Genomic DNA, 19,002 nt, shown 5'->3' on the forward strand with positions numbered 1-19,002 from the left:
GTTATTAATGCATTACAATTTCAGTAACTATATTTTGCATTTGGATTTTTTTTAAGTGACTGTTACTTGAATATAATTTTTAGTAATGGGTATACCACCACTAGATCAATGAAAGCCAATACAATGAAACAAAGCATTGCAACGTGATGTTATCTTAGAATGACAGAATCCCTACAGTGTGATATTGGGCATTTGGTTCATTGACTCGACACCAACTCCCCCCAAAGAGCATCCCACTCCTACCCTATCCCTGTAACCCCATATTACCCATAATTATCCTGGATGCTATATGGGCAATTTAGTATGGTTAACCCACCTAATCCCACTATGTGGGAGGAAATTGGAACACCCAGAGAAAACCCACGCAGACACGGGGAGAATGTACAAATGCTGTGCAGACGGTTTCCTGAGGCTGGAGTCAAATCTGGGTCCCTGGCGCTGAGGCAGCAGTGGTTGGTCTTTGAAAGGTACTTCTGTGTCTACGCTCTTTGCCAACTGTAAGATGCACCATGGTTGCTAACATGGCCAGTGGTCATTGATGATTCACAGTTAATATTGGAATAATTTTCCATTGATAATTTTAACAGATGCTAAAAGTTTGGAATATATCTGACAATTTTCATTCAGCCTGGCTTTAGCTAAAAGGCATGCTACAGCACAATTCACACTAGCCTGAAGCCAACATTATACAGAACATTTAGGGATTTTTTGGGGAAATCTGAATTCCCTGTTCTTGCCCTGTGTGACGTGAATTGCTAAGAGAACACTGTCACAAGCAAGGAGAATATTGATATTGTCTTCCTTTTGATAGTGAGAGTTCATTCTCAAAATGGTTATGCAGGAGGAATGGTTTGTTTACATTCCTTGTTGTAAATGCATCTGTGCATGTGTAAACTCTAATTTAAGAAACTGACCTATAACTAAAATTGTCATTTCAGTGAAGTATTGTTTACCATTTTATGCTGAATGCCATCAGAGTTCTTTGAATTTAGGATTTTTTTGAAATTTGTTTGTCCTGCAATGATTCAAGACCATTCACAAGAATACCAGATGTACATTTATTTAATATTGAATAAGAAGAACATGTTAATGAACTGCAGGCTGATTCTGATTGGCAGAGGTATTGCCATAGAGAATGGTTGTATTTTGATTCTGCAACTAGAGTCCTCAATCTAGATTGAGGAAATGACAATGGTATAGGACACAAGTTTGCTTTATTAGATTGGGAAGTGTTACTGAAAGGGATGACCATGGAAAGCCAATGCAAACATTCAGAGTGCTGAAATTAACCACAAAAATTGTTCAGTCCTAATGGTGCAAAAGTTAAAATGGAAAAGGTAGCGAATTTGAGGCTTAGAGAAATTAGGGTATTAGCTCTAAGGGGGGGTGGGGGGAGGCATACAAATTGGCCAGAAAAAAAAACTAACAGACAGGAGGAGTGGGAGCAGTTTCTGAGGTGAATGTTATGTTGACCTTCAGTATGAGGAAAGATTGACTGACTAAGTTAGGATTGTTTTTGCTGGAGTTGAAATGAATGAGGGGGGAAATTGCAAAATTCTAACAGGACAGGATGGGGTTAATGCAGGGAGGATGCTCCCGGTGGTGGGTGGGTACCAAACCAGGGGGTCACAACATGAGGATTCGGGGTAGACCACTTAGGACGGGGATGAGGAAACATTTCTTCACCCAAAGAGTATTGAGCCTGTGGAATTCATGACCACAGGAAGTAGTCGATGCCAAAACACTGAATGTACTCGAGGCCACTAGATATAGCACTTGGGGAAAATCTAATCAAAGGTTACAGTGAGAAAGCAAGATTAGGCTTTTGAGTTGGATGATCATGAAGCCGTGATCATGAAGAGTGGTGGAGCAGGCTTGAAGAGCTGAATGGCCTCCTCCTGCTCCTCTCTTCTGTATTTCTGTGAATTCAGGAGAGAATGACAAAGAAATGGATTGAGAGAGGGAAAGTAGAGTGAGAGTAAGCTAGTGGCGAACAAAAAAATTTGCCTGTAAAAATGGCTGACCAACTAAGTACATTTTTGGTTCTGTGTTCACAAAGGATTATACAAATAACATGCCAGCAATGTTGGAGAACACAGGATTTAGTGAGAGGGAGGTACTGAAGGAAATCGGGGGTCAGTAGGGAAATGATGTTGGGGAAACAGAACACAGAACAATACAGTGCAGAACAGGCCCTTCGGCCCTCGATGTTGCACCGACCTGTGAACTAATCTAAGCCCTTCCCCCTACACTATCCCATCATTATCCATCTGCTTATCCAAGGACTGTTTAAATGCCCCTAGTGTGGCTGAGTTCATTACATTGGCAGGCAGGGGATTCCACACCCTTACCACTCTGAGTAAAGAACCTGCCTCAAAATTGAAGACTAAATCCCCAGGTTGTGATAATCTATACCTCAGCATGTTTAAGGAAGTGGTCTTAGAAATAGTGGATACATTGTTCATCTTTTAAGATTCTATAAACCCTGGAAAAGTTTGTAGAGTTTGGAGGGTAGCTAATGCAACCCTACTCCTTTAAAAAGGGAAGTAGAGAGAACTGGGAACTACAGACTACAGGGTTTGACATTGATAGTGGGAAAACTGTCAGTGTCTATTTTAAAAGATTTAATAGCAGAGCTATTAAAATGGCAGGATCAGACTGAGTTGGCATGGATTTGTGCAAGGGAAATCATGTTTGACAAATCTACTGGCACCCTTGAAGGATATAACTAGTAGGGTTGATAAGGGGGTATTGGTGGGTATAGTTTATTTGAACTGTCAAAAGGCTTTTGACAAAGTCCCACATATCAGAGTAATGTATAAAATTTAAAACACATGACTGACGATGGTATATTGAGATGGATAGAAAACTGGCAAACAGGAGACAGTGTAGGAATAAATGGTTCTTCTTCAAGTGGCAGGCAGTGACTGCGGGGTTACTGTGGGAATTGGGATAAGGACCCCAGCTATTTGCAATATATATATACTAATGATTTAGATGAGGGAACTAAATGTAATATTTTAACTTGTAGATGATAACAAAGCTGGGTGGAAGGCTAACCTGTGAGGATAGGGCAGAGGTGAGTTTAATGTGATTTAGATAAGCTTAGCAAGTGGGGAAATACATGACAGATGCCCAATAATGTGATAAATATGAAGTTATCCACTTTGGTAGCAGGCAGGCAGACTATCGGAGAAAGGGAAATGTGCTGGTTGTCCTCATACACCAGTCATTGAAGATAAGCATGCAGGTACAGCAGGCAGTAAAGAAGGCAAATAGTATGTTGGTCTTCATAGCAATAAGATACAGGGATACCTTCTGCAATTTGTACGGGGCCTTGGTGCGATCACATCCAGAACATTGTGTGCAAGTTTGGCCTCCTTAACTGAGGAAGGATATTCTTGCTTTGGAGGCTGTGCAGCAGAGATATGTGAGCACCTGGAGAAAACCCACACAGACACTGAGCATTGTTTTAAGTTTGAAGCCAGTGTGTTGACCCTGTTGGCTTAAGGAATTGCCCCGAAGAATCAGGGAGCATGGCTGCCAACTTTTTTCCTCGTGCCTATTCCGATTGGAAAAGTGGACACATTTTTCTTTGTCTGCAAAGAGCAGAGTATTCTGCCTGTACAGGAAACTATGATGTGTGTCAGAGTAACAATCATGAGCAGGTTATCAGCATAATTCTGGGCAATCAGGACTTTTTAGCAATTGTTGTTCAATCCTTTTTTGGCAATTGTCGAGTTTTATACAACCAAAACAACTATTCATTTATAAATATATTATGCTTAACTGTACTGACAGTTTAGCATTTTACTGAATTTGAATAAAATATTAGAATGATGGACATTGGCAAGGCAGTTTCTGAAACCTAGGTGTTCTGCTGAGTATTAAGCTAGCACACTTGCTGCATAATATAACCTTAAGCTGTGACTTCCAAATTTCCAGCATTACTTAGGTGAAAGAAGAAACAAGATAATGCAGATATCAGAAATCTAAAGTAAGAGCACAATATATTGGAAACACATAGTCGCGTCTGTGAACAGAGAAACATTGTGAATGCTGCCTCACTGTTTAAAGTATTTTCTGCTTGATTCATAGCTGTGATATGCAGAGTCCAAAGCTACAACTCAGATTTTCAAAATTAATTCTTTGTATTAATGTGTATCTAGAAGAATTTGAGAACTTGCTGACAAATAGATGAATTCAGATGCTGCAGCTTCAATTTTTTAGCAGCAACATGTGTTAACTAGGTAACTTTCTATATATTTTATTTGAAGGCAATTTCCACAGCGTTCTTAAATAATGACTTTCTAAAGCTGTGAAAACAGGAAGCTGCTGTACTCCTTGAACAAGATAAGATGTTTAGTTTAAGACCCCATGTTAATTCTCTCTCCCCGAAAATCAGGTGAAGGAATAAATAAACATGAAGTTATACACTTCAGTGTGAAAGCATACCAGGTATTATTTTAAGTGGTGAAATATTGGGAATTGTCAATGTACAAAGGGATCTCATACATAAGTTTTGAAAGTAGCTGGGCAGGTACTGCAAGTGATTCAGAAGAAAAATAGCACTTTGGCCTTCATTGCAAGTGCAGTTAGCTGTCACACAGGCATTATATAACTGATTCATAGAATGAGAAAATAGGACCAGGAATAGGCCCTTCAAATCTCTGCCATTATGGGCATGGCTAATCGTCCAATTCAATAACCTGTTCCTGCATTTCTCTCTCATCATTGCAAGCAGATTTAAGTTCAGAAATTGAGACATCTTACGACAGCTATACAGGGCCTCGCTGAGACTACACCTGGAGTATGCCATGCAGTTTTGGCCTCCCTACCTAAGAAAGGATATACCTGTCATTGAGGGAGTGCAGCAGAGGTTCACTAGGCTGATACCAGGAATGGCAGAACTGTCCTTCTTTAATAGAATCCCTGCAGTGTGGAAACAGGCCCTTCGGCCCAACAAGTCCACACTGGCCCTCAGCATCCCACCCAGACCCATCCCCCCAATAACCCATCTAGTCTACACATCCCCGAAAACTACGGGCAATTTTAGCATGGCGACTCCACCTAGCTGCACATCTTTGGATTGTGGGAGGAAACCTACAGTCAGTCACCTGAGGGTGGAATCAAACCTGGGTCCCAGCTGCTGTGAGGCAGCAGTGCTAACCACTGTGTATCCTATGAGGAGAGATTGGAAGTGCAGGCAAAACATTCGTTAGAGTTTAGAGGATCCATTTGAAACATATAAAAGTTGTAACCAGCTGGGTAGCAGGGCATACAGTCAGAGGATAAGGGTTACGTAATTTGGAACAGGAATAGTGAAGCATTTCTTCACGCACATGCACGGAATTCTCTATCACAAGGCTATGGAGGCCAAGTTACATGAGTACATTCAAAAAAGAGGCATTTTTAGGGTTTGAGAGAAAAAGGGAATATGGCATTGAGACAGAGAATTGATGATCATGCTCCTGAATGGCAGAGCAGGCTTCGTGGGTCTCACAGCTTACCTATAGTTGTAGTTTCTGAAATTCTGTGAAATGCCCTGGGTCAAACTCTTGTAAAGGCAATGGCTGGAATCATTATATTTGGGGATGAATTGCCTAATCCTGTTCCTTGCACTGGTGTTCCTTATGTGCTGCTTATTTCTGCAGATGCACATTGTTCACTTTGCTGCCAAGTATGAAAGTTTGGCCAATGCAGCGCAGGAAGCAGATGGTCTCGCTGTTCTGGCAATACTCTTTCAGGTAAAGTGCTATCAAGCCTTTATTTGATCTTCTGTAGGAGATCACTTAAGAAATAACCCTTAAAGTCCAATTATTATCAGTTTCTTCAATGTATACTGCCTCCTTTTCTTCCTGCAATGTTTCAGACCTATGTTTGATACTCTTTCCTACACAATTTCCCACTTTATTACGCATTTTTTCTTTCCACATTATCAGCTTGAAATACCACCTAAGTTTAACTATTTTTATTCTGCGGCATACCTTTATAAAGTGTCACAATTTTGCTTCTTGAAGATTTATAAAGGTTTTCAAACCATTCCTACATCCTTAAATAGCACCCCTCCCATAATTTGGCAATGTTTTTCATGTCTCCTCGGCCAATACTGCATCCCCTCCCCACCACAGACAGTATATACTTTGTAATTGCCCAACCAACAGATCAGATCAGACATAAACTCCAGAGTCGTGAACGATGGCGGATAATTAAGCAACTAAACAGGGGAATAGTCACAGATATCCCCATCATCCAATGATAAAAGGAATCTAGCACATCAGTACAAATGGTGAGGCTGAAGCACACTCAAACCTCTTCTAACTGAGGTGCAAAATGGATGATCCATCTCAGTGTGTTCCTTCACTTGCCACCATTACAGTTGTCCACCTCAAGTCAATTCAATTCTGTTCACTCTGTGAAATTTAAGGAATGCCATCTCTGTTCTCTCAATTCAATGTGTGTGTAATTTTTCAAAGAACTCAGCATTCTGTTGCCTTTCTGCATTTCTTTCTTTTAAAATGTTCCTTTTTAAAGCAATCTTTTAGCCAACCTAAAATCCTTTCAGAGATAGTAGGAACTGCAGACGCTGGAGAATCTGACATGAGGTGTAAAGCTGGGTGACATCATCCTTAACTGCTTTCTGGAGGGACCACTGTCTCCGTGACTCCCTTGTCTGCTCCACACTCCCCTCCAGCCCCACCACACCTGGCACTTTGCCTGCAACTGCAGGAAGTGCTACACCTACCCCCACACCTCCCCCCTCACCCCTATCCCAGGCTCCAAGAAGGCTTTCCACATCAAGCAGATATTCACCTGCACACCTGCTAATTTGGCTAACTGTATCTGCTGTTCCTGTTGTGGCCTCCTCTACATTGGGGAAACCAAGCAGCGGCTTGGGGACAGCTTTGCAGAACACCTACGCTTGGTTCGCACTAAACAACTGCACCTCCCAGTTACGAACCATTTCAACTCCCCCTCCCATTCCTCAGACAATATATCCATCTTTGGCCTCCTGCAGTGCCACAATGACGCCACCCGAAGATTGCAGGAACAGCAACTCCTATTCTGCCCTTGAAACCCTGCAGCCCAACAGTATCAATCTGGACTTCACAAGCTTCAAAATCTCCCCTCCCCCTACCGCATCCCAAAACTAGCCCAGCTTGTCCCTGCCTCCTAACCTGTCCTTCCCCTCACCTATCCCCTCCTCCCACCTCCATCTCCTACCTACTAACCTCATTCCGCCCCCTTGACCTGTCTGTCCTCCCTGGACTGACCTATCTCCTCCCTACCTCCCCACCTACATTCATCTTTACTGGCTCCATCCCTGCCTCTTTGACCAGTCTGTCTCCTCTCCACCTATCTTCTCCTGTATCCATAGAACATGGAACATGGAACATAGAAACATACAGCACAGTACAGGCCCTTCAGCCCACGATGTTGTGCTGTGGAATAATCCTAATCCAAAAATAACCTAACCTACATTCCCCTCAATTCACTGCTGTCCAGGAGCCTGTCCAGCAGGCATTTAAATGTCACTAATGACTCCGCTTCCATGACTACCACTGGTAAACTATTCCATGCGCTCACAACTCTCTGGGTGAAGAACCTCCCTCTGACATCTCCTCTATACCTTCCTCCTAACACCTTAAAACTATGAGCCCTCGTGGCAGTCAATCCTGCCCTGGGGAAAAGTCTCTGGCTATCGACTCTATCTGTGCCTCTCATTACCTTGTACACCTCGATCAGGTCACCTTTCTTCCTCCTTCTCTCCAGAGAAAAATCTGAGCTCAGTCAACCTCTCCTCTTAAGACAAGCCCTCCAGTCCAGGCAGCATCCTGGTCAACCTCCTTTGCACCCTCTCCAAAGCCTCCACATCTTCCCTATAATAGGGTGACCAGAACTGGACACAATATTCCAAGTGTGGTCTCACCAGGGTTTTGTAGAGCTGCAGCATAACCTAGCAGCTCTTAAGCTCGATCCCCCTGTTAATGAAAGCCAAAACACCATATGCTTTCTTAACCTTATCCACTTGGGTGGCAACTTTGAGGGAGCTATGCACTTGAACACCAAGATCCTGCTGTTCCTCCACACTGCCAAGAATCCTGCCTTTAATCCTATATTCAGCATTTAAGTTCAACTTCCCAAAATGCATCACCTCACATTTATCCAGGTTGAACTCCATCTGCCGTTTCTCAGCCCAGCTCTGCATTCTGTCAATGTCTCACTGAAGCCTGCAATAGCCCTCGATACTATCAATGGCACCTCTAACCTTTGTGTCATCAGCAAACATACTAACCCACCCCTCAACCTCCTCATCCAAGTCATTTATAAAAACTACCAAGAGCAGAGGCCCAAGAACAGAGCCCTGCGGGACATCACTCAGCACTGACCTCCAGGCAGAATACTTACCATCTACAACCACTCTCTGCCTCCTGTCAGCCAACCAATTCTGAATCCAGACAGCCAAATCACCCTGTATCCCATACCTCCTGACTTTATGAATGAGCCTGCCATGGGGAACCTTATCAAATGCCTTGCTGAAGTCCATGTACACCACATCCACTGCTCGACCCTCGTCAACCTGTCTCGTGGCCTCCTCAAAGAACTCAAGATTTGTGAGGCATGACCTGCCCCTCTCAAAGCCATGCTGACTCCCTTTTAATCATGCTGTGCTTTTCCAAATAGTCATAAATCCTATCCCTCAGAATTCTTTCCAAAACCTTGCTGACCAGAGACGTAAGACTGACTGGTCTGTAATTTCCAGGGATTTCCCTATTCCCTTTCTTGAAAAGAGGAACAATATTTGCCTCCCTCCAATCTTCAGTTATGACTCCCGTGGAGAGTGAGGAAGCAAAGATCTTCGCCAGCAGCTTAGCAACCTCCTTTCTCGCTTCCCGGAGCAACCTAGGATATGGTCTGGCCCTGGGGACTTATCAATCTTAATGTTCACTAAAATTTCCAGCACATCAACTTCCTCAATCTCAATCTGTTCAAGCCTGTTTTCCTGCTCCTCAAAGTTCTCATTTACAACAAGGTCCCTTTCCTTAGTGAAAACCGAAGCAAAAAACTCATTCATTTAGGGCTTCCCCTATCTGCTCAGACACCACGCACTAGTTCCCTACACTATTCCTGATTGGCCCTACCTTCTCCCTGATCATTCTCTTATTCCTCATGTATGAGTAAAATGCCTTCGGGTTCTCCCTAATCCTTCCTGCCAAGTCTTTCTCGTGCCCCCTCCTGGCCCTCCTCAGTCCATCTTTGATCCGCCTCCCCATTTCTCCCTGTTTATTTCAGAGCCTCCTTCCCCTCCCCCATTTCTGAAGAAGAGCCTAGGCACAAAACGTCAGCCTTCCTGCTCCTCTCATGCTGCTTGGCCTGCTGTGTTTATCCAGCTCTGCACCTCGTTATGCCCCGAAATACCTTTGGTCTGGTGTCAAATTTGATTTGATGTTTCTAAAAAGGTTGTTTGGTGATGTTTTACCAGTAAGAATCTGTATAACAACAAGTTATTGCTGTTGTGCCATGGCTGTGTGCTATTGGTATAGGGTATTCTGTAAGAAGGGTAGTTTTAAAGATAATTGAAGCACCCAACCCTATCTTGACTCCTGACTGAAATTTTTGGTAAGTTCTTTTTTAATGAGTTATTTGAAAGTGAGTGACGTTCATTGCAATATAAGTGACAATATTCTAGCTCACATTCTAGTTCATTCTCCGGGTGGTGGAAATATTGATGGGTGCTGCCAGAGGAGGCAGCGAAGGCTGGCTAAAAATATATCATTCAAAAGGTATCTGATGGGTACACGAATAGGAAGGGTTTAAAGGGGTGTGGGCCAAATGCCAGCAATTGGAATAGATCAGTTTAGGATATCTGGTAGGAATGGACGCGTTGGACCAAAAGTCCTGTTTCCTTGCTGCATAACTATGACTGTAAGTCACATTAATTCCTCATGCAGCCTGCACTTAATGGGTATTTTCTCATCCTTACCAGAAGTTTAAATTAACTTTATTAATAATGTCCTTCCTGAATTGAAACCACTTTTCAAGATGAATAAATATCAAAAAATGAGTTCAAAAACAAAATCATTACAAAATGTGCAATTTCAAGGTAAAGAAATTGTTGCAGGTTCTTCCTGCTGGCATCTCACAATGGATCTTTTCTGTAATATCAGTAGTTGATGTTTATTTGATTACAGCAAGAAGAATATTTCCAGTGTCCTGTCTCTCAGGGCCTGATGATCGTGTTAGGTAGTGAGCTGACAGCCCACAGCCATGTGGATTGGAGGCCAGGGGAGATTATCTTGTGTTGCCTGATGGAAAACAATCCTGTTCTCCTGGGTTACAAGCACAGCTGTGAAGATATTTCACGCTTAATGAAAACTTCCTTGCTTTCATTCAGCTGATGACCCAGAAAAATCGGCCACCTGTGCTTAAAATTGGACTGACTATCAAAACAGACAGATGACCAAAATGAAAGAGGACACCTTCTTAGAAATAATTAGCCAAGCTAGTCCCAGGATCAGGTTCAGTATGGACTGTGTGTAGCACTTCAGACTGGAAATGAGTAGGTTCAAGGCGAGTATGGTTTAGTTTTTCTTTTACCTCCGACATTTTCCTAACCCTATGTTAATCTTGCAGGTTGGAGCACAAGACAATAAAAACTACAAGCACATATTTGATAAACTTCAAGATGCTGTTGAAGGTAATTGATCCATGCAAGATTACAACTGGCCTGCCATCTGTGCAATCAAAAGTATTTGTCTTTTTATTTCAAGGAAAGACGTTGCAATTATTGCTATATTGTTGTCAAATTAACTCATCACATTGAGCTGATGTTGAATTTAAGCAATCCTAAGGCCACAAAACAAATGCCATCCTTGAACATTTTGTCACTACCTGGATTCTGAAGATAAGAGCCCAATTCAGATTTCCCTTAGCCAGCAGTGCTCCTGTCAGCAGCTTGTTACCTCCCCACAGTGCATCCATGTTTTGACTGATCACCACACAACTTTCTAGCTCTGTATACATTCAAAATGTAAAGTATTGCAGATGTTGGAAATGTCGAAGCACTTTGCAGGTAAGTCAACTTCAGCAGGTTGAACAGTCAGTTTCAAAGTTATTCCTTCAGGTTTGGAGCCTTACTGCGAGCTGGAAGATATTTTGGATGAACAGTGTTGTAAAAAAGAACAGCGCAATTGGAACGAGATTCTTCTGGCACTTAAGCACCCCTAACATTGCTGCTTGCTGTCTTGCGACTATTTACTTTTAGTCTTCATTTCCCACATTCACTTGCATTTCCCCCCCGCCTTGTATCTCTGGTGTTTCTATCTGCACGGCTGTAGCCAAGGCTTTTGGCGCTAACACTGATCATATCAGTTAATTGTGGAATTAGTTAGCAATATCTTATCGGAGGCATGTGATAGAGGTGTGGGGGACCACTTAGTGCCATCATAAAACTTTAGAACTGAAGTTCTGTAATGTTAGTGAGGGGAGGGAACACAGCCAAATTCGGTTTTAAAATGTCGGCCCAAGTTGGAAATACAAATAGTGTTGTTTGACTGAAAGTGCTGCAAACAGTTTTAGTTTTCCATTGTTAGTCTTTAGGCCTTGCATTTTTGTACTGGAACAAAACAATGGTTTTTCTTCTGATCTGAAAGATTAGAATGAAACACCAATTATCTGATGCCCCGTTTTGCTTGCTAAATTACACAATAGTTTTTTGAAAATGTTGTAGATGGGACATTAAACATCAGACTTTTCCACTCATTTCATGGTCTCCTATACTAACTGGGATGAACTGGTTTATCTGTGTGTATTAACGGTCATTCAGGGATTCTGTATTGCTGTGACAAGAGCACTTTGTACACGTTTTAGTGTGGACTGCTGAATAGTGATTTTCCTAGAGGCTTTTCCATTGTTTTCCATCATATGTCTGACGAGGGATCTTCCTCTGTGCTTACAACCTGCCTTTGGCACCTGGTGGATGCATTTACCTGCTTGGCCACATCACTTTAGTTGTCAAGTCCTGGAGTGAAACTTGTATGTGGAGCCTCTGGCTCAGGCAAGGATGCCATCCACTGTTCCACAAGACCATCTGATGAGCTACATTGAGAACAAAATTGACTTTCTAAAGGGAAGAATAGTGGCTAATATTATGATTCTAATATATTGTGATACAGAAGTTTACGTACAGTTAGCCAGTCCAGTTAAGGATGGTGGATTGACGTTCTGATTTTAGTGTGGGGAAAACCCTTTAACAGATACAGTTGGGCTCTTGAGTTCACTTTGAGCCAGTGGGTGTGTAAACAGACGAATCCCATCAGCTGTGATTTATTGGAGAAGACCACAGACAACCACCATGAGACACTCTCTGAAGAGTAATGGAGATCACAACCCAACCAGGCTACACCACTCCAGAAGCACAATTGTCTTCTCGTTGGTTGGTTTACTGAAAGTAGAGTTGGCTGAATTGCCTCTGTCTTGCCCTTTCTCTAAGGGGGTGAGTAACACTTTAGGAAGCATCCACTCCTTCTGAAGATTGAAGTGAAGATCTGAGGAAGTGTAGGCTGCTGTGAGGTGAAGGAATCTCAGAAGGTGAACACATCCAAAATTGTAGTTGGAGAGGAGTTGTGGTTTGGAACTCTTTCTTGTTTATGGATCTCATTACCAGATGCAGTGCCTCAATTGGTTACATCAGTACAATTTCTCCATGTGGGGCGGGCCATCAATGGTGGCCAAATGTGCCTTGGGTGGCACGGTGGCTCAGTGGTTAGCACTGCAGCCTCACAGCACCAGGGACCCGGGTTCGATCCCAACCTCTAGCGACTGTCTGTGTGGAGTTTGCACATTCTCCCTGTGTCTGTGTGGGTTTCCTCTGGGTGCTTCGGTTTCCTCTCAGCCCAAAGATGTGCAGGCTAGGTGGATCAGCCATGCAAAACTGTCCATAGTGTTCAGGGGTGTGTCGGTTATGGGGGATGGGTCTGGGTAGGATGATTCAAGGGGCAGTGTGGACATGAAGGGCCTGTTTCCACACTGTAGAGAATCTAATCTTTATGTTCACGTCTGTCTTAATTTGAATGTGTTGTCCAACTCTGACAAAAGTTGTTGCCCAGTGAGATGCAAGATAACGTGCAGCTGTGGGCAAGGTGTGCACCTGATGGTTGGAAAGTGCTAGAAATAAAGAAGGTGCAAGCGGTAATGAGCTGGAGGGCTGTAAGCTGTGGATGGTGAGGACGTGTGATGAGGGCACTGATGGCTGCTGTCATCCACCAGGGCACTTACGGTCGATGGAATCTGGTGGCAGTGGGGATGTTGGTCACCAGCAGGAGAAACCAGTGAGATCCCATGTTAGCTGTTTATGGGACGGCCCACATCCTGAGGGCCCTTGCCAGGCTAGTGACAGGCTTCCCTCCATGGATCAAGGACCCTGCAGAAAGAGGTCCTGCCCTCCAAGAGCCACTGGCCAATCAAAAGTTAACTGCCCTCCTGTATTCAGCAAGGGGAGGACTGTGTGGAATATGAATTACACACTGCTTAGCTAGTAGTTTTGAATGGGGGCATCTATAAGCAATCCCTCCAAGACTGCTGCTTCTTCTCCCCATAGACTGAGTTCCTCCAGCCACCTCTGGGCTAATGCTGGCAGCAGTTTGATGGGGCCCCTGTGGTCATTTATAGCCCACTTCAGCTCATCAATTGGCAATAGGTTAGGAAAGCTATACAAATGGGAATGCGGTGGGGCAACCCTTGAGCCTGATCAGATGCCCTTTCCCCAGCACCACCACCATCATTAAACTCCTCAAAGGGAAAGGGTCAAGATTCCTCTGACAGTCTCCTGTAGCACTGGGCCATGATTATCTCCCAACCAGCTCCACCTTTACCAGTGGATACCAGGTCAAGGATATGACCTCCAGATGCCTCCTAGCAACCTTCTATCATGGCTCTTGCCCCTCCTATGTGGGGGCATGATCCCTTGTTACCACTAGGTCCAAGTGTCTGGCGTTTGTTACATATAGTCTTTTTTGGACAGATTGCGATTGTGATTGGTGGCCGTTTTCCCCATACACTACTGCCACTTGTAAATCCATAGTGTTCATGACTCCATTCAGTTTCAATTTACTAAAGGCCCATTTTCCCTGTCAACTTGTGTAGCACCGAGCTCTCCTCTTCCCAAGGTCTGGAATGCTGCCGTCTAATGTCTTAAGGGTTCCTGCCTCTACCACCCTTTTCAAGTTGAGAGTTCCAGATGCCCACAACTCTCTGGGTCTTAAAACATTACTGCAAACGTAGGCAGCACAATGGCTCAGTGGTTAGCACTGCTGCTACACAGCACCAGGGACACGGGTTCGATTCCACCCTTGGGCGACTGTGGAGTTTGCACATCCTCCTAGTGTCTGCGAGGGTTTCCTCCCGTGTTCCAAAGATATGCAGGATAGGTGATTGGCCATGCTAAATTGCCTGTAGCATTCAGCGATGTGCAAATTAAGGTGGGTTACAGGGGGATGGGTCTAGCTAGGATGCTCTGAGGGTTGGTGTAGACTTGTTGGGCTGAAGGGCCTTTTTCCACACAATCCCTAGTTTTTAAAAAAAAAAATCTCCTCCAAACATCCTGCTCCTTAGCTTTAAAACTGTGATCCATTGGGATTAGCTTCTCCCTATCTACCCAGCCCATGCATCTCAGAACTTTTGTACGCCTCAGTCAGATCTCCCAATAGGCTTCTCTGTGCTGTGCAAAACGACCACCATCTATCCAGTTTCTCCCCAGGATTCTTTTTTTCGTAATTGCAATTGCGTCAAATTGTATTTCCATTAATCACTATATAAAGTTATTATGAGAATTCAAGACCACTAAATTATTTTTCAGCTATTGATGCTAATTCCCCTGGAGTTTCTGATGATCTTTCATGAACTTAACCCAGGGATCTGTAGAAACCCCCATGGAAATTCAGGGCCATTATTCTGCAGTAATTTTTGGCAAGGCCTGCACACTTCTGCAACAGTGCTTCAACCTGTTTTGGTGTGTTTGCAGTTCATTCCCACAGTCTGAGTCATTTGTGTGAATGGTGGAAAGATTCCCTTCCTGCTGATAATGATTAAGAGACAAATCTTTTTCTGAGGCCTTAAATAAGCAGGAGGGTAAAATTACATCTAGAGGTTATAGAGTAGGACCGTGCACTCCAAAAACAGAATTTCTTCTCTCAAACTCTGGCCAACGAACAGACTGGGAGATCCTGCCCATAAAAGCACAGTTTCCTAATTGGTTGAAGAATCAAGGGATACTTTGTGCTAGAGATAATGGGAACTGCAGATGCTGGAGAATCTGAAATAACAAGCTGTGGAGCTGGATGAAAACAGCAGGCCAAGCAGCATCTTAGGAGCACAGATATTTTCTGCTGTCAAAGTGGACAGGATGTCTGATAAAGGAACAGCTGGGAGAAGGGGAACTGAACTTGCTGTTTTGCTTATGTGCCAATACACTGATACAGATTCTGAGTCAAACATATTATTTTGCTAGTGTTACTCATGCACCATTGCCAGTGTGTCTCAGCAGTTTGATGTTAAGAACACTGTTGTTGGGAATGCGGATAGTAAATGCCAGCATGCAGTGATAATATGACAGATAACACATTAACGTGCACATAAACTCTTCAGATAAGGGCATTGAGTTTCCATAATGATCAACCTGTTTCTTTTTCCCTTGTTCAGATGCTTGCTGTTTGCTCTGTTGATTCCCAGAGAAGAATTCCCACTCAGACTTCTGCTAAATATAATTCTATTCAAAATTTACAAGCACTGCTGCATGCTGTCCATCACAGCATCGTAAAACAGGTTATGTTTCTATAAGTACACCTAGTTTGATGCCACCACCACTTCCACTCCTAACCTCCCCAATTATCTGTAAATCATCAGCCATCATCTTCAGTTTTCCAAACTTCCTCCAGTTCTCTAAAGAAACTTTTCCACAGCTATTGACTCCATCTGTCCCCTTGGCAATTCTGAGACTGAATCAGTCTGTTTCCTGCTATGTTAATGGTCTAAGAATCCAATGTTTATCAAGGATTGACTAACTCTGGATTAGTTTATCTATGACATTAAAACAAATTACAAGTTCAGCGAAATCACTTGGTTTGTGCGTGCAGCTTGCAGACTGACAGGAAAATGCACAAGATTGTATATAAACACCTAAGTTCTAGAGTCCTTTATTAGAAGAACTTCTTTAAAGGCAAAGTATACAGATCTAACATTTCATATTAGGTTTGACTGAAATGATCATCTAGCCTAATACCCACACCACTATCGAGACTACCCATTTGCACCTTTGTAACATCACTCAACTATACCCTTGTCTCAGGTGGCACGGTGGCTCAGTGTTTAGCACCATTGCTTCTCATTGGCAGGGACCCAGGTTCAATTCCACCCTTGGGCAACTGTCTGTATGGAGTTTGCACATTCTCTCCATATTGCCTCTGCATGTTCTAGTTTCCACCCACAGTCCAAAGATGTGAAGCCTAGGTGGATTGGCCATGCTAAAATTACCATAGTATCCAGGGATTGTTTAGGCTAGGTGGGTTAGCCGTGGGAAATCTAGGGTTACTAGAATAGGTAGGAAAGTTGGGACTGGGTGGGATGCCGTTCAGAGGGTAACTGGACTAGGTGGGCCAAATGGCCTCTTTCCACATTGTAGGGATTCTATTATGATCTTCTCAATTCATTTCATTTGCTCAAGCCCTCATCTGTACGCTCATCACATCTAAAGATGAAAATTCCAATAGACACTCTCAGCCTAAGTTTTACCCTCAGTAAATTTGACATTATCCAAACTCAGCTGCACATGTCCCAAATTGCAGCTAGTTCCATTTAATCATATGCCTGTAGATCTAGACAGGTTAAGAAATGCCTCAATTTTAAGTCTCAAATTTGTTGCCAATTCCTTCCATGCCACCTTTCCTATCTCCATTAATCCCCATTAGACCTGTGACCCTCGGAAATTCACCCTCCTCTCATTGTGACCTGTTGAGCCAGTTATTAGCTATACTTCAGTTGGCAAAGCTCTGATATCTGGAATTGTCTGTATAGACCTGTCTGCTGCTTTAAGATGCTCCTTAACGCTGTTTCCAACCAGACTTTTTTGCTCATTATTTTTCTGATTTCTCCTTGTGTATTGGTGTCATAAAAGCAAAGAGTGAAAATAAGTGGGTGTCTTTCTGATTCACGATCAGTGGCTAGTGATGTGCCTCAGGGCTCGGTGTTGGCAACGTAATTGTTTACAATTTTACATGAATAATTTGGAGCTGGGTACCATGTGTAGTGTGTCAGTTCAGATGACGCGAAGATAAGTGTGCAGAGAACACAAAGTTTGCAGACGATATAGATAGAATGAGTGGCAAAGGTCTGGCAGATGGAGTACAATGTTGTAAATATGAGGTCATCCATTTTGGTAGGAGACACAGCAAAATGGATTATTATTTAAATGGTTTTTAAAAAATTGCAACATGCTGCAATACAGAGGCACTGGAGTGTCCTTGTGCATGAATCACAAAAATGTTGGTTTGCAGGTGCAGCAGGTATTTAAGAAGGCAAATGGAATTTGTAGGGAGTGAACGATAGGCTGGGAGGGTGAGTAGTTGTTAATGGGGACTGTTAATGACTAACAATAGGGGGTGTGTAATGGCAGGCTGTGGTAACAACAAGGCCTGGTGTGTGGGATGGGGGGCTGGGACATGGGAGAACTTAGGCACTAAAATGATTGAACTTGCTATTGGGTCCAGGGAGCTGCAGGATGGTGTTCTTCTGGCTTGTGCTGAGCTTTGCTGGAACACTGCAGCAAGCTGGAGACAGACAGTTGGTCAGGGAACAGGTTGGTACGTTAAAGTGGCAGGCAATGGTAGTTCGGGGTCTTCTTTGCAAGCAGAATGTAGATGCTCTGCGAAGCAGTCATCCAGCCTATGCTTTGTTTCCCCAATGTAGATGAGACCATATTGTGAGTAGTGAATGCAGTCGACTAGATTCTGGGACGTGCAGGTGAGGTGTTGCTTCACCTGGAAGGTATATTTGGGTCCTCGGATATTGGGGAGGGAGAAGGTAAATGGGCAGGTGTTGCAGCTTCACTGGTTACAGGGGAAGGTGCCATAGGGCTGTTGGTGGGAGGGGGGGAGCGGTGTTGGGGGTGGACCAAGGTGTCCTGGAGGGAACAGTCTGCGGAAAGCGGACAAGGGATAGAATGGGGAATGTGTCTGGTGGTGGCATCTCACTGGAGGTGGCAGAAATGGCATCTGATGATCTTCTAGATGTGGATGCTGGTGGGATGATAGGTGAGGAAAAGGGGAACCCTATTGCTGTTGCAGGAGGGAAGCGAGGGGATGAGGGCAGAAATGTGCGAGATGGATTGGACCCGGTTGAGGGCCCTGTCGACCACGGAGCTGGAGAATCCTCCGAGGCAGAAGGTGGACATTTCGGAGGCTCCCTTGTCGAAGTTGGCCTCCTCTGAACATGACGGAGACAGAGGAACTGAGAGAAGGGAATGGGATCTTTATAGGAAGCAGGGTGTGAGGATGTGTAGCCCAGGTAGCTGTGGGAGTCGGTGGGTTTATAGTGGATATTAGTGGCCAGTCTATCCCCAGAAATGGAAACAGATGTCAAGGAAGGGATAGAAGGAGTCAGTTAGACCAGGTGAAAGTGAGGGCAGGGTGGAAATTGGAGACAAAATTGAAGTTTTTCCAATTCCAGACAGCGTGGTTTGGATAAAAGATATAATGACGTTGGCCCAGTGTAGTGTACTTCTTTTTAGCCCTTTTTTACAGATTTATTTCTCACTTTTTAAAATGTGGCTGAGGTGGCATTCATTTAAAATAGCATTTTGAATCTCTTCAAACAGATTAAGTTAATTTGATTTGAGTAACTTAATAACCATTCTTAACATGAATTAATTTTGAGGTTGAAGTAATCATTTTAAAGTGCTTAAAGCAATTACTGTAATAAAATGTTCATCTTTGATTTGTTCTCAGATTT

The 19,002-nt window shown here is 43.5% G+C and overlaps 1 protein-coding gene across 7 annotated transcripts in view; it reads left to right on the plus strand.

Moving 5' to 3' along the window:
- Positions 1-19,002, plus strand: part of ca9 (carbonic anhydrase IX) — a 98,377-nt gene that overhangs the window by 36,007 nt on the left and 43,368 nt on the right. For all 7 annotated transcript variants that reach the window (XM_059649030.1, XM_048535365.1, XM_048535356.2 and 4 more), the window contains 2 exons: positions 5,655-5,747; positions 10,636-10,699. In XM_059649030.1, the coding sequence (XP_059505013.1) occupies positions 5,655-5,747; positions 10,636-10,699 (157 nt within the window). The remainder of the gene's footprint in view (positions 1-5,654; positions 5,748-10,635; positions 10,700-19,002) is intronic.

This window comes from Stegostoma tigrinum, chromosome 1 (assembly GCF_030684315.1).
Source record: "Stegostoma tigrinum isolate sSteTig4 chromosome 1, sSteTig4.hap1, whole genome shotgun sequence".
In the NCBI taxonomy this organism is placed as follows: Eukaryota; Metazoa; Chordata; class Chondrichthyes; order Orectolobiformes; family Stegostomatidae; genus Stegostoma; species Stegostoma tigrinum.